The 17,834-nt window shown below is 41.4% G+C and overlaps 1 protein-coding gene across 1 annotated transcript; it reads left to right on the top strand.

Annotated features, from left to right (window-relative positions):
- Positions 1-1,624: 1,624 nt before the first annotated feature.
- On the top strand, positions 1,625-12,925 carry LOC147258734 (S-adenosylhomocysteine hydrolase-like protein 1). Its single transcript, XM_086208729.1, has 17 exons — positions 1,625-1,970; positions 6,364-6,475; positions 6,942-7,079; positions 7,183-7,283; positions 7,560-7,662; positions 7,749-7,843; positions 8,412-8,518; positions 8,599-8,715; positions 8,799-8,862; positions 9,613-9,701; positions 9,827-9,897; positions 10,016-10,110; positions 10,238-10,336; positions 11,506-11,574; positions 11,690-11,768; positions 11,852-11,972; positions 12,057-12,925. The coding sequence occupies exons 1-17, from the start codon at positions 1,677-1,679 to the stop codon at positions 12,061-12,063; spliced, it is 1,761 nt and encodes a 586-aa protein (XP_086064855.1). The 5' UTR covers positions 1,625-1,676; the 3' UTR covers positions 12,064-12,925.
- The last annotated feature ends 4,909 nt before the right edge of the window (positions 12,926-17,834 follow it).

Genomic DNA, 17,834 nt, shown 5'->3' with positions numbered 1-17,834 from the left:
ACAACGGCTTCACTCTTTCAGTTTGTATTTGCTTTTTATCAAACTGTTGGATAAAGATTCTGTTTTTACCGCCATGCAAGCTAAAGACAGTATGTTTGTTGTCTGTCCCTCCATCAGTCCAACCCATTTTTTTTCTCTTGAGCATATTTAGGGAGTTTCTCCAGACTTGCTGGAAACATCCACTGGGACTTGAGAATGAACTGAAAAGATTTCGGTGGTCAAAAGTCAAGGTCACCTCACATTAGCACCATATCTCAAGAACATCTTCAGGGAATTTCTCCAAATATACCGCAAACACAGACTAAGACTCAAAAATACCACGAAAAAACATTTGGAGGTCAAAGGTCGAAGTCACTATGACAGGCTATGTCTACACGTAGGTTGACGTAAATGCTAATGTGGTGTGTTTTTTTTTCCTGTGGATGTTCCCGTGTGTTCCTCCCTCAGTCCAAAGATATTCATATTGTCCTTGAGTGTCTGCAGATCTTCCTGCACCAGTTTCTGTACAATGTTCACAACAACGGCGGAAGAAGTTAGAAAAGTGAAAAGTCACAAAACGCAATGAACAAGCAATTATAATGAAGTATCTGTTGTATTTACTAAGATCGAACTTGAAGAGAGAGAGTAAGATCTACTGCAAAAATTAAAACAAGAACACAGGACATCAGGAAACAAGACTTTACTGACAAACTGTCCTCAAAGACATTTTTACCTCCCCGTTTAACACCCCCGTCTGAAATTCCTTCAGTGAACAGAAATGAGGAACAGAGAGAGATTTGACATGAAGGCGAGGACTGGATCATGTCCCCCCCCCTCCTGCACTGGGTGTCATAACCTTCTCCTGGTTCCTGTCAGAGGCAGAAAAACACCAGAGGGACTCACGCTAAAATCTTCACTCTGAGGATAGAAAGGACAGAAGACATAGAACCCTATGGACATTATGGAACTATTCTGCCCTCTAGTGGAAGGAGAGCTTTCTCTTAGTGATGCTCCTGCACCTGAAAAGTTTTTGTTAGTGAAGTTGCACACGTTTGAGAAAGAAACGTTTCCAAAGATGACCTGCGCGTGAACGCTCAGCTACATGATTGGTTGATTGCTCTGATCCATTTTACCAAATCCAACCTCACCTGCCTGAAAACATAAAACCTGTGAAACCCCAACACAGCATCTCACTGTTCAGCCTTTATGCATGAAGAGAAGTGGTCAGTCGCCATGGAGCCACTATTGACGATGGTGGAGTTTAATGTAAACACTGCACCGCGCCTGTTTGTATACAATGTAACCTTGTTTGTGCTCTTTGTGAAGCAGTTCTGCATGTATAAATTAATGCCAATAATTATTCTTAAGCAGAACAAGGAGACTTTTATAAAAGACACAACAAAGACATCCACGTCAATCTTCATGGCACCCTAATAGAACTAAATTTCATTTCTATATTTCCTGGTTACATTTGACTCTGTGTCAACAAGCAGTACCCACTTTAGTGTTTACCCTGCACACACTGCACTCAGGACTAATGATGTACTTTACATTTAGTCAAAGTGACTAAAGAACTGCTTCTGTTTTGAGTAAACAGACTCCTTGGAGGAGGAAGCATCAGATGCATGTGGGTCTGGGTAAAGAGTCACCACCTGAGCTCGGGTCTAATTCACTTCATCAGTGGTTGCTGTGGAGTCATGGAAGTGGAAAAGGAGCAGAAGGAGGTCTTGTGGGACAAGCAGCAGCCACCTGATGAGTATCCTGAACCACATACAGAGATTGGAGCTGAGCAGGGGGTAGAAACAGGAGAAGACACCCCTGCTGCCACAGAGGAAGTCACCAAAGATCAGAAATCCAGCCCGAACCTGCTGCTGCAGATGCTGAAGGCGGCGGAGAGCAGGTGGACACCGCAGGGTCAGGACAGAGAGGGTGAAGATGTGTCAGACGTTGGGACAGAGCAGGTTGTCACTGAAGCTCTGAAGACAGACATGGTGAGCAAGGACACTCCTTCACTTCCTGACTTGGCTGAGCTTGACCTAGAATCCAGAATCATATAGAACACTCATATGTGAGAGACGTGAATCTGCATTCACTCAGGCTGTTAATGATTTTAGCCGCAAGGCATCTATGAATGAATGTTTGACCACACACACACACACACACACACACACACACACACACACACACACACACACACACTGGTTTGTCTCTCTGAAAGGACAGAGCACATTTAAACAACTGCTCTGATACTTTTATAAAGATATAGAACCTGTGAGAAACATTTAGAAAACAAAATGGATGCAGCGAAGACTTAAAGGTTTAGAAAACACCCCTTCATTTGACTTTTAATTCGGGTTATGGGATAAAGATAGGCGCTTAATCATGACATTGTAGGACCAACATCATATCAAATCTTGCTACATTACCTAAAACACAGTCTGAGCTTTTATTACACTCCTCCAGCTTAATAAATCTCCACATCTTTGTTATTTGCGATGTCTTGTTACAGATTTGACTCGTCAAAGCCTATTGGACACAACCTGGCTAATACCGTCAGGGTTGTTTTTAATAAAACTCCCTCCAGAGTTACAGAAGACATTACATAAGTGTTAACTGTGACTAAATGTTTTCACGGGCTGAGAAGGAGTTTCCATTACATCTTCATCTGCAATATCAGGGTCCCTTTAAGAGACTTCCAGGAAAACAGCTTCAGTTGTTTAGCAGACAAAAAACAAAGACTTACATTGTAAATGCATGCTTTGTTGTCTGATGACCAGAAAAAAAACAACATTCCGCTGTGCCTCTGAATGCAACATGTGCTATTTCACTCAGCTGTGTCCTCTATTGCTGAAAACATCCTGATCTTTGTTTTGCAAACAATATCACTCACAAATGTCCAGTCGTGTCAGTACATCTTTATGTAATGTGCTGCGTGTAATCCCTGAGGGAAGAATGCGCTATACTGCGCAAGTACCACATGACTTATAGCTTCTGTTTCACCTTCTGTCTACTCAACTTCAACTTCTCTCTGCTAGATTCAGTTCCCACACAAAGGCTTCATTTACTCGTCTTCCTCTCCGTCTTCCCTCCACCTGTCACCTGTTGGGTGAGGGCGTGGTGTCGCACTAATCAGGCTGCAGTTGAACAGCAATGTGCAGAGTTTTTTTTGTTTTTTTGTTTTTTTTTTGGTCACTGTGAGAGCAGGGCTTCTGCCAGCATGAAGAAGGCTTACAGTCTAGTCAACATGACTAAATCTAAGGACCAAGAGGTGGTACAGTCCATCTGCATTAAGGTATTTACCTTTTAGAAGCTGTCGTTGTTTTCAGTTTTAATAAGTCTTAACATAAAGAGTAATGAAAACATATACCTGTTCTTGTAACTACTATGACTCCTCTTGCTTTCATGTGCTTTATTATTTCTAATAGCAGAGGAGAAACTATCACTTTTTCATTGTGCTTTCAAAGTGTCTGGCTTGAATTAAGTGTGATTTGAGCCATGCTAAAGATGGGTTGTGATCATTAAGTTAACTTTCACAATACTCCAAGGCACAGCTTAACGTCCTTTTGTGTTAAATATTAAGAGCTTGAGCTGCTTGAGCTGTGTGCTGTGAAATACCGGATGTATTCATGCAACTATATTCAATATAATCATTACTCAGAAGAACAACAGAGTCGAATCTTACTTTACCACGTCTTTGTTCTGTTGCTGTTACAGTCCTTCCACTGATGTTTAACTCTTTCACTTTATTACCACCTTGAATGAAGAAATTACTGCCTGATTGGAAGTTTCTTGCGTTAATATTATGATTGTATCAGCAGAAACTTGGATAATTTAGATCATAATTGCACAAAGACAGAGACCTAAAGTTCAAATGATTGAACTGGAATGTTGTGAGGAAAATATACTTGCAAAAAAATCAAGAGACAATCAAGTTATGTTGTCATCCGTAGGTAAAGAAAGGGATCGAGGCCATAACAGAGGATTATGTTGATATCAGTGCTGTTATCAGTTCTGCTCATAACTCTGATGTTTGTTTATTCATTTATTGATTCCTGATTGGTTTTTCACTATGGAATCAAGAGTAGGCCTCCTGTGTGAACACGAGGTATGCATGTCTGCTTACATAAAAGCAGATAAAGTTGTGACATTGATTGCTCCTTACTGTTTCCTTTGCACAGCCTAGATAAAGAGAAAACCCAGCCAACAGAATTGATAAGCTTAGAGAAGTCGGAGACGTCATATAATAAAAATAAACTGAAAGGCAGAGCTGAGAATCAGAGATCCTGACTGTATATCAGGTTTCATCGCCTCCAACAAGGTTTTGGATGGCAGCATCACATGACAGATGCCTCACTGAATTCTAACTGAGAGCGATTCCTCACCCCACTTAACCCCACTTAGGCAGCTGTAAACAACAATATTAGTGATTATAGGCCTGTTGAATATGCAGCGCACTATGACAGCAAAGCTACATGCAACTGTTTCCTTCTGTCCGCAGCCAACAAACAGCTGGTAATGTATCCTCAACGTCATTAGATTAGATTTCTCTTTTCATTAGTTTGGTGAATTACAGCAAAGCGTTTGTTTGTCTAGTTTAATGCCACGAAGCCAGAGTTTAGTGGAATGACAGTTGACACTGTCTGCTGGCAGTTAAAGTTCCACCTGCACTTCAGAGCTGCATGAATTGACATTCAATAAATGATTCAACCCTGCAACACATGTGCCTTTACATTCATACCGCATAAGAACAAGGTCACAGTGCTACCATTGTTATCCACGGCGCTTTTCCCTTACTTAACATTTTTGCAACTTTCAATCCTTTTCGGCGCAATAATTTCTTGCTGCCCTCTTTCATCTGACTTCATTATACGTTCATGATGACCTTTAGCAAAGGTCACAGTCGAGAGGAGGAGAACATATATAGGTTGTATAGCGCTAAAATGGCGTATTACACAAAGGCGTTCTGCAGCGATTTCATCTTTACAAAAAAAAAAGTCAAACAGGTTAAAATTCAGTCAAATCTTTTGTTCAAACCTGCCAGATAAAGGTGTTCTGTGCCTGTAGGATTTGTTCCACCAGGACAACACCCAGTATAATACGCCGGCAGCACAGCGTAGCTCTGTATGAGACTCTCTTTGTATATGGAGATCCCAACAACCCACCTTCACACATGAAGGCCAAAGCTTTTTTGTCAATAATGTAAGACATTTTTCTTTTCCTTCCTTTTTTTAAAACAGGAAATGTATACTTATAAACTACTGTGTATTACATGAAAAATATCACCAATATCATAAAAATAATAGTAATAATAATACAAACTGAATTGCACATCAACTTTTAAATGTAATCCCAACGGTCCCTAACCATTCAAATATGATATATACGATATCCTCTCCTTAAGCACTGGCCACTGAAAGGCAAAACTCTTTTACTATCAGTGCATTTACATTTTTAGTTAGAAAATAATAGAATATATATATATATATATATATATACATACATACATATATATATATATATATATATATATATATATATATATATATATATATATGTATCAAGGATTTACATTTACAAAGAAAATATTGAAATGTTTGCAGTCCTGTAGAGAGGGAATCCTACTGAGGGATTGTCTGAATTTGTGCTATCTTAACAATGACTTGCATGTTTGCTTTAAACAAACACTACCATACTCACTCATTGATATCCTCCTGGGTGTCTTCCCTTCAACAAGCATGTTGTATAAAGCTGGAATTCTGCTCTTATCAAAGAGTGTGTAGACTGAGACTACGACAGACAGAGCAGTTCTTGCTGTAGGCAGCTGGGTGAAACATCTAAAAAAAGAAGAAAGAAAGAAAAAGTATATGTTCACAAATCACATTTCTATTTTAGTAGGGGAAGGCGGGGGGAGTGTGTCTCATAATAGAAGCAGGAGGTTATAGCAGGAGGGAATAAGTCCTCTGTAAGCTCGCAGTGATCTTTTTTTGGGGGGGAAGGGGGGGCTGTATGTGAAGCAGGGAGCAGAGGCAGACTGAGCAGCCAGCAACCAGACATGGCCAAGTGGGATTCCTGTGGCAGCAGCCCATCTTTCAAGCAGCTGCACTGGATGGTGAGATGGTCGGCAGCCAGGAGAGAGAGAGAGAGAGAGAGAGAGAGAGAGAGAGAGAGAGAGAGAGAGAGAGAGAGAGAGAGAGAGAGCAGGGTGGTGGTGGTGGTAGAATATTGTTGTGAAGTGTGGCATATGTGCAGTTTTAGCTTTTATGACTTCATCATCTGTACCCAGCATTGACCTGTTGCATCTTTATTCTCGTCCAACAGGGGAACAACAGCCGGTATCATTTCTCCCATTTTATATCTCACTGTTTTGCGTTTTTGGCTCCTCAGAAAATCCAGCTCACTGACCAGAAACAAGAATTCAACAAACGTCCTATCAAAGCCGGTCGCCGCTCCCTGTCTCGGTCCATTTCACAGTCATCTACAGACAGCTACAGCTCAGGTACGAAGACATGAAAACACGCACGCACGCACACACACACACACACACACACACACACACACACACACACACACACACACACACACACACACACACACACTGATAAGTCTGGTCACATGTCTTTGATATATAAACGGATCCAGAGGACTGTGGCTGAGAACTGCAGGCCCAGAGGATTAGTCTCTCCTTCAGCTAAACCTTAATCAAAAGGAAAAGTCTTCTGAAGAATTAAGTCTCTATAATTTGGTCCTAATCAGCTCTGTGAGTCATTCTCAAACACGTCAATCACTCACAGAGTTTATTCAAACATCAAACGCTTTGAAAAATCTGGCTGGAGTCAAAAACACTGGACAAAGCAAGACAAGTCAAACTTGTCACAAATCCAACACATCATCAAATCATTTACTTGCACATATAATTCCATCCACTTGTCATGTTTCTTCATAAATGCTGGTGTGTGTTGCAGTGTGCAGTGAGAGCTCTGATGATGAGACCTCGCCTAAAGACAAACTCCAGAAGACTTCGAAAGGTCTTTCTGACTTTTGTATCAAAAACATCAAACAGGCTGATTTTGGCCGCAGAGAAATTGAAATAGCAGAGCAAGGTGAGGACAAAGACTCCACATACAATCAAAATAATATAATAAAAACAATCTCACACACACGATGAATGATAAATATGTGGCCTGTCCTGGATGGGATGTTTAGAGATGCCGGCACTTATGGTCCTGAGGAAAAAGGCAGGAGGGGAGAAGCCTCTGTCTGGAGCCAGAGTGGTGGGCTGCACGCACATTACTGCACAGACGGCGGTCAGTTGTTTACACACACACACACACACTCACACACACACAGACACACACACTCACACACACACACACACACACATATCCTGGTAATATGGAAGAATGAGAGGATGAGTGGTTACATCACAATCGACTGCTGTGGAAGATAAATGTCTCAAAAGAATGTCATCATTACATTTTTACTGATTCTCCCATAATCCATCTATTACATGTGACACATATCAGTGTGTGTGTGTGTGTGTGTGTGTGTGTGTGTGTGTGTGTGTGTGTGTGTGACAACAGGTGCTGATTGAGACTCTGGCTGTGTTGGGGGCTCAGTGTCGCTGGGCAGCCTGTAACATCTTCTCCACTCAGAACGCAGTTGCTGCTGCTCTGGCTGAAGGAGGTACAATCCAATCCGCTTCTCTTCTGTCTGACTGTTGCTGTTTTGTTTTTGATCTTCACCTCCTCTCTATTCCGTCTTTCAATCAGGCACCTCACTGTTTGCGTGGAAGGGAGAGTCCGAGGATGATTTCTGGTGGTGTATCGACCGCTGTGTTGGTTCTGAGATCTGGCAGCCCAACATGGTATTACGATCCCTGTTGTTATTGCAGTACAACATTCAGCATTTATGATGAATCATTTGTATTTAACAAGAGAATTTTAATTCACTTTTTTGCAGAATTCACTTCATAATAATTCATATTTTTGATAAATTACAGAAAATGTAAGGTTACAGGTTTCTATGTCTTATTTCAATAAGAATCCTTTATTTATCCCACACTGGGATAATAATGCTTTCATCTCACAATGAGGACATTTTAATCAAGGTTTTGATTAGATTTGCATCTCTTTTTGTAAAATAAGAAAAAAATGGCTTGGTGTAGGTATAATAGAAATATCTGATGATAAAGTATGAAATCATATAAAAACAGTTCCATTATGTCTTGATGGATTTTAGTGGAACTGCAGAAAAGCTTTTAGAGACAAAGCAGAGAAAAGCTTTCATTCATTTTAATGTGTTTTTGTTGGTGGTTTGAACACAAATGCTGTCTCCTAATAACACAGAGACTCTCATTAATGAACTGCCCCAATTCCTCCTACTTCACTGCATTTATTTTAAGAGTTATTCTAATCCTGGGGCTGCTTCATTAGATTCTGGATGATGGTGGCGACCTGACCCACTGGATCTATAAGAAGTACCCCAACCTGTTCAAGAAGCTCAAAGGCATCGTGGAGGAGAGTGTGACAGGAGTTTATCGGTTGGTTTCGCGTAAAGCTTGAATGACGCTCTGCAAGTTTACAAAGTTATGTCTCAAATGTGCCTCTATCTGTGTTTCAGGTTGTATCAGATGTCAAAAGCCGGTTGTCTGTGTGTTCCTGCCATGAACGTCAATGACTCGGTGACCAAGCAGAAGTTTGACAACCTGTACTGCTGCAAAGAGTCCATCCTGGACGGGTAGTTGATTATCTTGTGGACAAGTAAATATGCTGGAGGTTCAGGTGCAGATCATGAACCTGACTGCCGAACTCTGCTTTCAGGTTGAAGAGAACCACTGACATTATGTTTGGAGGGAAGCAAGTGCTGGTGTGTGGATATGGCGAGGTCAGTAAAACATGCACATATACCAAAGCTACCTAAAATGAAAAAAAATGCATAAAATATTCTAAATATAGGGCTGCACGGTGGTGCAGTGGTCAGCACTGTGGCCTCACAGCAGGAAGGTTCCGGGTTTGAGCCCCGGCTCCGGCACGGGATCTTTCTGTGTGAGTCTCCATGTTCTCCCTGTTCCTGTGTGGGTTCTCTCTGGTACTCCAGCTTCCTCCCACAGTCCAAAGACATCAAGAGAGGACGAGGCTGATTGATACTCTAAATTGACCGTAGGTGTGACTGTGAGTGTGAATGGTTGTCTGTCTCTATGTGTTGGCCCTGTGATGGACTGGTGACCTGTCCAGGGTGAACCCCACCTCTCGCCCGTTGACGCTGGGATAGGCTCCAGCCCCCCCCCGCAACCCTTAATGTAGGAATAAGCAGAAGACAATGGATGGATGGATTCTAAATGTATAAATATTATAAGTATATTATATATTGTATAATATATGATGAACATGAGGTAATAAAAAGAGGTGTGTCATACATTTCTGGTCTTGTACTAATATCTTCAACAGATTTTCAGTCCTTAGGTCACGTGCCATGTAAGATTTGGTGAAAAAAATGCCTGTCTAGCATACAGTAATAAATGTATCAATATTTACATTTTCTTTTACGTAGAACATATCCATACTTCAGTGTGACCGTACAAATGTCAAATTTTGTATGAAATTATGTGGCTTTCTCTCCCATCTTGCAATCTAGGTTGGCAAAGGTTGCTGCGCGGCCCTGAAAGCGTTGGGGGCTGTAGTGTACGTCACAGAGGTGGATCCCATTTGTGCCCTACAGGCCTGGTATGAATGGGGAAAGCTTTTATCAGCACAGATGCTGAGTGTGTTTTTCTCTGTGAGCCGCACAATGGGTTAAATGAAATATATGTATAAGATTGTCAACCCTTGATCTCCTCTGCTCTCGGCAGCATGGACGGTTTCAGAGTGATTAAATTGAGTGAGGTGGTCCGACAGGTGGACATGATCATCACCTGCACAGGTACCTACTGAGCTTGTGTCTCTTTGGATAGTGATGCAGTTCAAATTCATGATTTCTTCTTTTATTTTTATTTTTTTTGTATTTTACCTCGTCTTACTTCATCTCTGCTTCTCTGCAGGCAACAAAAATGTGGTGGTGAGGGAACATCTGGACAGAATGAAGAATGGCTCCATCATCTGCAACATGGGACACTCAAATACAGAGATAGATTTGGTATTACCTTGTGTGTGTGTGTGTGTGTGTGTGTGTGTGTGTGTGTGTGTGTGTGTGTGTGTGTGTGTGGTCTATATGAGAGGGGTTATGTTTAAATGTGTTCAAAGTACAGATTCATGTTTCTCAGGCGAGTCTGCGGACAGCGGAGCTGCGGTGGGAGCGTGTGAGGCCTCAGGTGGACCATGTTATATGGCCAGATGGAAAGAGAATAATCCTGCTGGCTGAGGTACGATACTGTTAGCTTTGTTACTGTTATAGATCTGCTACAAATGTTGCCCCATAGTGAGCTCTAATCGCAGCTCTTTATCACCCAGACGGGGCTCATGCTGCATTATGACTAGCTCGCTGCACCCTATCATATTAATTCCTCACAACATACTGAATTCACTTTACAGAAACATCACTATAAAGGCTTGAACCAAAGTCAGATAAACATGAAGTATTTTCAGTGCTTCAGATCAAAGTATCTGCAGTTAAGCCTATGGTGACATTAAAATTTAAACTGCAATCTGTTTTTTATCATTTCAAAATTTAGTTGACTCATATTTTACATACTGACCTAGAATAAAAAGTTACTTCATAACTTAATCCAGCTCGTACTTTAAAGGTGCAGTTAGTAACTTTGAGAAAGAGTTCGCGAGTCCATCTTATTTTCCACTTTGTACCTCAAGACAAGATACTTTATTCTTTATTTCAGACATGTGAATAAAGACATGGTGACTCACTGTAGCAGCGTCTCGACTGTCAACTTCCCCTAAATGTTGGTGCTTCTCCCACCACCGTTCAGCTCAGCAGTACCAGCGTTACTGCTTATCCACCTGTCAACCCTCGTCTTACACTCATTTGTCACAACCCCCAGATACTCAAACCCACACACTCCAAGACTGCTGTACAACCCTAGTGGGTTGGGTTGGTTGGGTTTGTTGCACTGGGCTATAGTTCGTGTGATATCACAAATTCTCCCCTTGCAGTCCCTGACTTTGAACTCCGACCATCATCTTCAACCCCCAGATTTAAACCTTGGCACAACACTTCCTTCACACACCGGTTCAAGTCTGACATCAGTCAGATAAACAGTTTTTGAGTCAATCGACTATCTCTTACAAACAGACAGAGATTTCCTGCATCATTGGTCAGATCACTGGTCATTTCAGAACGCTTGTGAATTGGGCAACCCAACGTTCTGGCATTGTGCTGCCCCATATTGATGTACTGGTGTAATAACTGTTGGCGTCTGGTAAATTCAAACAATACAGAACATTGCCCTGAAATTGATCAGCTAGGCAAGTGAGCAGTGAATGATTGGAAGCATAAGAACCTTTCCAGTGGCGTTAGGATGTGATCAGTGTCTGCTGTTACATTAGTGACTCATCATTTTTTGGTTTTCCCTCTCAGGGGCGACTGCTGAATCTGAGCTGCTCCACGGTGCCCACGTTTGTCCTCTCCATCACTGCAACTACTCAGGTGGATAATAACTTGCATATGTTCACATCAGAGCTTTATCCAATAATACACCACTTGGTTTCAGATCACAAGACTTTCTGTGTTGCTGCCTGTGACATTTATCCTTGTGTTTCAGGCGCTGGCCCTCATAGAACTGTACAACGCCCCCGATGAACGATACAAGCAGGATGTTTACCTTCTACCAAAGAAGATGGGCAAGTCAAACTATCATCACTATCACCACTGTTGCATTTATACATCATTTATTTAAACAAACACTTCATGATTAAACTTTCAGATGAATACGTGGCCAGCCTTCACCTGCCTTCATTTGACGCTCACCTCACAGAGCTGACCGATGACCAGACTAAGTACCTGGGTATCAGCAAACACGGGCCTTTTAAACCCAACTATTACAGGTGAAGACGAACACTCTGAACACCACACACCACAAATACAAAAATACAGAGTTTCTTATATCTAATAAAATGTTTTTCAAACAGGTATTAACCCTGCAGAGGTGTGCACAGGAGTTCTTCAGACATCCTGTTGAGGATGTTTGAAAACCTCTCAAGCTCCTGCAGACAGAACACTGGCGCCCTCTACAGGCCTAACACAACTCAATCCTCTGTTTGCTATATTTGAGAATCTGTGGAGGCACGTGCTCTACAGGATGGGTTATAAATGTACACAGTATCTGCCTAGACTAATTACAGCGAAGAATGAAGAGAAACACAAAGTGCAGAATTGATGTTATTTACTCAGTTATATTATTTATTTATCAATCTCAAATATATTCACAACTCAGTTTAGCAAGGTTTGAATTTCCATAGGCTGAATGATGCCAGTACAGAGTTTGCCACTGATATCCATTCACTGATGTCTTAGTTAAAGGCTTATACATAAGCCAGAAGCCTAACTAGCCTGATAAGATTTTAACTACATATCAATTATGTCCAAAAGAATTCACAATATGTTGTCACGATATCTACACAAAATTGAAAAAATATAATGACAATGCTATCAGTCAAATTCTGCTTTAAATTTGCATCTTATTTTTTGCCAAATGAATTACACACTAAATATGTAGCTGTTGGAGGCAATGCGGCACCATTAGCTTCAAGCTAAATACACATGGCTGGCTCTTTCCGCATTTTGGAGTCAAAAAGAAGTGACACGGTGAAAGAAATGCCCTTGAGGTTTCAAAACAGCTACTTCTACTTGAGAGGCAGAGTACCATTTTTGGTTGAAGTATCACTCTGAGTTGATGTGCGACTTTGAATCAATAGATGCAAACCAATCAAATTAATTTATCGTCAATTGTTGTCATTTGATATAATGCGCATATTAATGTTACAAATAAAATTGTTGTTGCCAGAAACAAACCATGCTTTTCTGTGCTCATACTCAACATGGGTCTTCCAGATCATCCCAGTACATACAGGTTCATATCCAGTTTCCCATTTTGCAATGACTGCAGTTCTCCCAGCAGACTCAGCGGAACACACTGCTCCTCCTCAGGAAAGTTTCAATATATGTGGATCCAAACTTTTGTATGTCCATGTATTCCCCTCTAGGGGGCGTCATAGCACTGTATTATGAGTTGTACAGTTTTTAACCAGTATTTTTTTTTATATCAAGTATTTTCAGCAATATCGTTGCATATTTACGTAACCAAAACATACACAACTGACATATATCCAGGATCCAGTGACTAATGTGTGTGTGTGTGTGTGTGTGTGTGTGTGTGTGTGTCCAGGAACAAGCAAGCGTCCTTACGAGTGAACAGGAAATAAATAAATCAGCGGGAGCTACATAGTGAATGTAGCTGCTGTACATTTACATGACTTGACTTCATCAGTATTACACTCCAAAGCCTCCAAATCAACGATGATTTTACTTTCATAAGGAACTTTTTTGCAACGGTAAAAATCACAATGAATTTTGCAATGAAATTAGGTGGCGCTGTGTAGCGTGATGAAGTATTTTACCAAAAAGTGCTGCGCAAAGGATTTTTAAAAAATATATTTTTAATAAAGTACAGAAAAACAACAAATATAGTTCACGCAACAATATGAACACAATATCACCCCACGGTAAAATAAGATTAAATCCAGTCAAAGTGAACCCGTAAGAAGCTTTGAGCAAATCAGGTAAGTCAATTTACAGTCCAATTAAAAAAGAAAATTGAAATACACAAATGACAGGTAGCTCATACATTTTTGAAGTCTCCCATTCCTTACTAGACGAAAAAGTCCTGCCACATGGTGCCGTGCTATCTTGTAGCAACGAAAAACAGAATTGCCGCAAACCACTATGAAACAGCGCAGTGGAAACTTGCAAGTATTTTGGATGAGCAGCGGTCATAATTTGGTTGGCAGCATTCGCTCTGTTAAGAGATGGTTTGTGCTACCATACAGATCGCAACACAGGCGTTCTGTAAATGTTAGATAGACGTATTCAAACAAACTGTGCTCGGTTGATGTTTGGGTTCCAGGTGCCACATGAACAGACGACGTCAGGCATCGTATCGTCTGCTCACTGACACGTGTGGATACAAGAAAGACAGTTTGAGCACGTGACAGAAAGGAGATTCCTCCCTCTGTTGATTTGATCTCCTCCATTACTGAGCCCAGCACAGAACCCCGACTCTACAAATCAGGTTACGTGAGCTCAGTTTTCTCTCGCGTCCTTCGTGTCCGTCTTTAGCCTCATTAATCAAAACAACCTCAAGCAGAGTAACATGATTAGATGCTCCAGAAGATTAAAGGCTGCAGTGTGTGAAGAAGGCTGACCAGGGTTTGTGTGGCACCATTATGATGGGAACATTTATTATTATTCCCAAATTATTTGACCTTTTCTGAAAAGTCACTTTTAAAACTTTTTTTTTTTTTTTTAATATTCAGAAAGTACTGATGGTCTTTTGTCTAAATTTACCAAATGGGTCCAAATCGCCCTCAATCAATTAATCTACGCATCAGAGTAAAATGTGTCATTGACTTATTTATTTATTTACTCACTGACATCTATTATGATGTCATGTTATGATATGATTGGGTTGTGTTCATGCAGAATACTTTTTTTAATTGGTACTTTCAGGAGCTCAGTTTACTCTCTCAATTAACTTTGTTCCTGTGACGTAATCAGGTGGTTGTATGACATCTTCACCTGTTTTCCTCAATTACTGCAAACTAAATGTCTCTCATAATCAAATCCTAAAAATACCCCTGTTCTTGGATTACTGTAATCCAGAGTCTGTGTGTGTGTGTGTGTGTGTGCGCGTGTGCGTGTGTGTGTGCGTGTGTGTGTACAGACATAGCCTGATTATAGATCCTTATTGAACTAAATGTGAGACGCTGCAGGGGAGCAACACTCTCTCTTCCTCCTTCTTCCATGGCTGACGTACATCAAGACAATTATTTCGCAATGTATTACATCAAATATGTCATCTCCTGTTTCTTATTTTACCATAGTGAAGATAAATGAATCCCCCCAATGGAAGCACATTGTTAGAAATGATAAATGTTGGTCCCATGGTTGAGCAAAAACAAAATACCTTTAATGCAACACAAGTACAAAGGAACAGTTGAGACGGTAAACAGTCATTAGTGTATTATCTTCCACAGCCCCCAACGAATTAATGACACCATTCATCCTTCTGTATTACCAGTGTGTGTGTGTGTGTGTTTGTGTGCGTCCTGATAATCCATTGGTCAGTGAAGCATCTGAGAATGACAGATGGCTGGAGCAGCCTATATGCTGCTGGGCCTGTTTGGTCAGGAAAAGCAGGAAGTTGTGTATCAGGATTCAGTGTGTGTGTGTGTGTGTGTGTGTGTGTGTGTGTGTGTGTGTGTGTGTGTGTGTGTGTGTGTGTGTGTGTGTGTGTGTGTGCGCGTGTTTGTCTGAGTGTCCTTGTCTCCTCCCAGCCAGGGATTCTCCCTAAAGAGCTTTGATGCCTTCCCTGCATCACTACATGCTCTAATCACTCGTACCAGCTGTCAGTGCGTTGGCCTCCCTCCGTCCTCTCCAAGTTTGCTGGCACCACTTAACCTCACATCCTCTGCAGTCGACCATAATGGACTCTCACAGCATCCATATTGAAACCTGATCAACATATATCAGCTACAGATCACTAAAGCTTTTCCATCCAACCAAACACACACAGAAGCCAGTCATATATTCAGTCTTGGTTTTGAGGGCTTTTCTTCTTCTCAATCCTGAAACCCAGAGGTACCGCTTGGAGTATTTTCAAAGCTGCCTTCAGCGTTTCTCAGTCTAAACTGAGGTAGAACATATTTGCAGCTCAAATTTCCTCCTTTTTCAAACAGTTTAAAATCTACATTTGTTACCTAAATGTTTGATTGCTGGCGTCTTCTCCCTACGTTCTCGCTTCCCAAATCCCTCTCTGGAGTGGTATAAAACCATCCGCAGGATCATGTGACACCGGTGTCGTCTTTCCATGCACGTTTCCAATAAATCCATAACACATTTATTACAAATTGTTTCGAGTGGTCACTTCTACAAAAAAAAACAAAGTACCTTTAAGGCTCTTTTACGTTCCAAAACAGCAGTGGTTTAGTTTGTAACATTCTGTGCCGATACCCAGGATGTTTTTGTGAAAAATCCATAGATATTCTGTCTCAGAGTAACGCAGTATAAATCATATGATAACCCACGTGATTGTGAGGTAGGAGGAAAAGAGGGGGAAACCTGCAGCAATGTTCGCGATGGAAAAAATCACAAAAATCAAGACATTTTCCGTCGTTACTCTGATGACAAAGTTGGATGTTTTGGATGAGATGATTGTGACGTTTTGTACATAAACTACAACACCGTCAAAAAACCCCAAAACGTTCTGTTGCTGCATTTCTTATCTCTCGGTAGTAAATTGAGGTCGTTACTTGGAAGCCATGTTGGAAACAATAAAGCTAAACCTCCGCACCGCCAAATTACGCAGAACTTGCACGAGTAACAGTACATTTTTGGTAAGCTCTCATTTTTATATTTTTTGGACAATACCTTGCAAGATAAAATATGATATACATATATATATATATATATATATATATATATGTATATCATTACCATGTGGAGTTCAGCATGACTTCAGGGTGATCAACACTTCAGAGGGTCGGTGAGGTTTAGCGGTTTGATGCAGGGTCTCTCCTCTCTGACTGAAGATCAGATCAGGTTCCCCATAAAGTGAGCAAGCTGGTGCTGCTAACACCAACACAGGATTCACAGTTGTGGGTTTCACAACCAAAAGCATGAAGAACATTGATTTATCGAGCGAGGCAGATGACAGTCGACTCAGTGCCTAATGGCCTGAGTATGGATTTATGGGTCATGGCTGAAGTCTCCCTTGGTCCATTCCTTCAGTGTTAAAGGTTTAAGATTACGCTCTGGGTTTGATGCCACAATCATGCCAGCCACTATGAAGATGTCGAGAGGTAAAGTGGGAACAAGGACAAGGGAGATGGACAGAGTGGGATTATTTTCTGTAGTGCTGTTTTGACCCTGCTTACCCACTGGACTTGTGATGTATTTCTGTCTGTGGGTTGTTAAGCCCTCCAGGAGGATCCACAGTGTTCTGAGACTGCAAGAACACTCAGGGGGGAGGAGAAATTTTAACCCCCTCTCTGCTCTGCCTGCAGTCACTCACACACCCAAATTCTGCACCTTGATCTCTGTTCAGGCTGGACCGGTCTAACAATCACATTTCTCATCTACTAAATTATAACCCTCTGTGCACGTCCTGAGTCGGTGGAGGGCAGGTTAAAGCTCTCAGTCAGTTGTTGGCAAGTCTAGAACCACCGGATCCTTCCAGCCCACCAGAGTGAGTTCTACCATTGCCAAACACTGCGGGAGAGTGAACAGGCTGCTAGCACAAGAGCTGGGGGGGACCGAGGTTCAGGTTACATGAGACGGCATCTAACAGATAGAGACTCAGTCGCAACCAGCAATATCTGTGAGGGACGGTGCAATCGATCAGATCCATAGTTCATCCTCTCTCGCAAAGACAGAGAATATTTCTTAGGATATTTAAGAATTGCAGAGGTCGCTGCCCGTATATCCTTCTTTTCCTATATTGGCACTACACATGATTGCTCAAACTTGGAGAACACAGCAAAAATGTGCTAGTGCCAAAGCAGGCAAAGAAGACAGAACACATCTGCAGTCGTGGAGTAGATGCGTATGAGGATGTGGTCACAGTCAGTGTGGTTCAATCTCTACTCTGTTTATGGCCCTATGGTAATTCACTGAAAGTGTGCTGTGACAGT

The sequence above is a fragment of the Aulostomus chinensis genome, chromosome 7, assembly GCF_037954235.1.
Source record: "Aulostomus chinensis isolate RoL2024-O1b breed Wild chromosome 7, RoL_Achi_v1.0, whole genome shotgun sequence".
NCBI classification, from domain to species: domain Eukaryota; kingdom Metazoa; phylum Chordata; class Actinopteri; order Syngnathiformes; family Aulostomidae; genus Aulostomus; species Aulostomus chinensis.
Note: the sequence above shows the minus strand (reverse complement) of the source record. Positions and strands in the feature narration are given on the sequence as shown.

Bases quoted from the DNA above. Each gene is read 5' to 3' on its own strand.
- LOC147258734 (XM_086208729.1), top strand. From the start codon at position 1,677: ATGGAAGTGGAAAAGGAGCAGAAGGAGGTCTTGTGGGACAAGCAGCAG. The intron at 9,702-9,826 runs GTATGAATGGGG...TGCTCTCGGCAG, and splicing joins ATTTGTGCCCTACAGGCCTG to CATGGACGGTTTCAGAGTGA. The intron at 10,337-11,505 runs GTACGATACTGT...TTTCCCTCTCAG, and splicing joins GAATAATCCTGCTGGCTGAG to GGGCGACTGCTGAATCTGAG.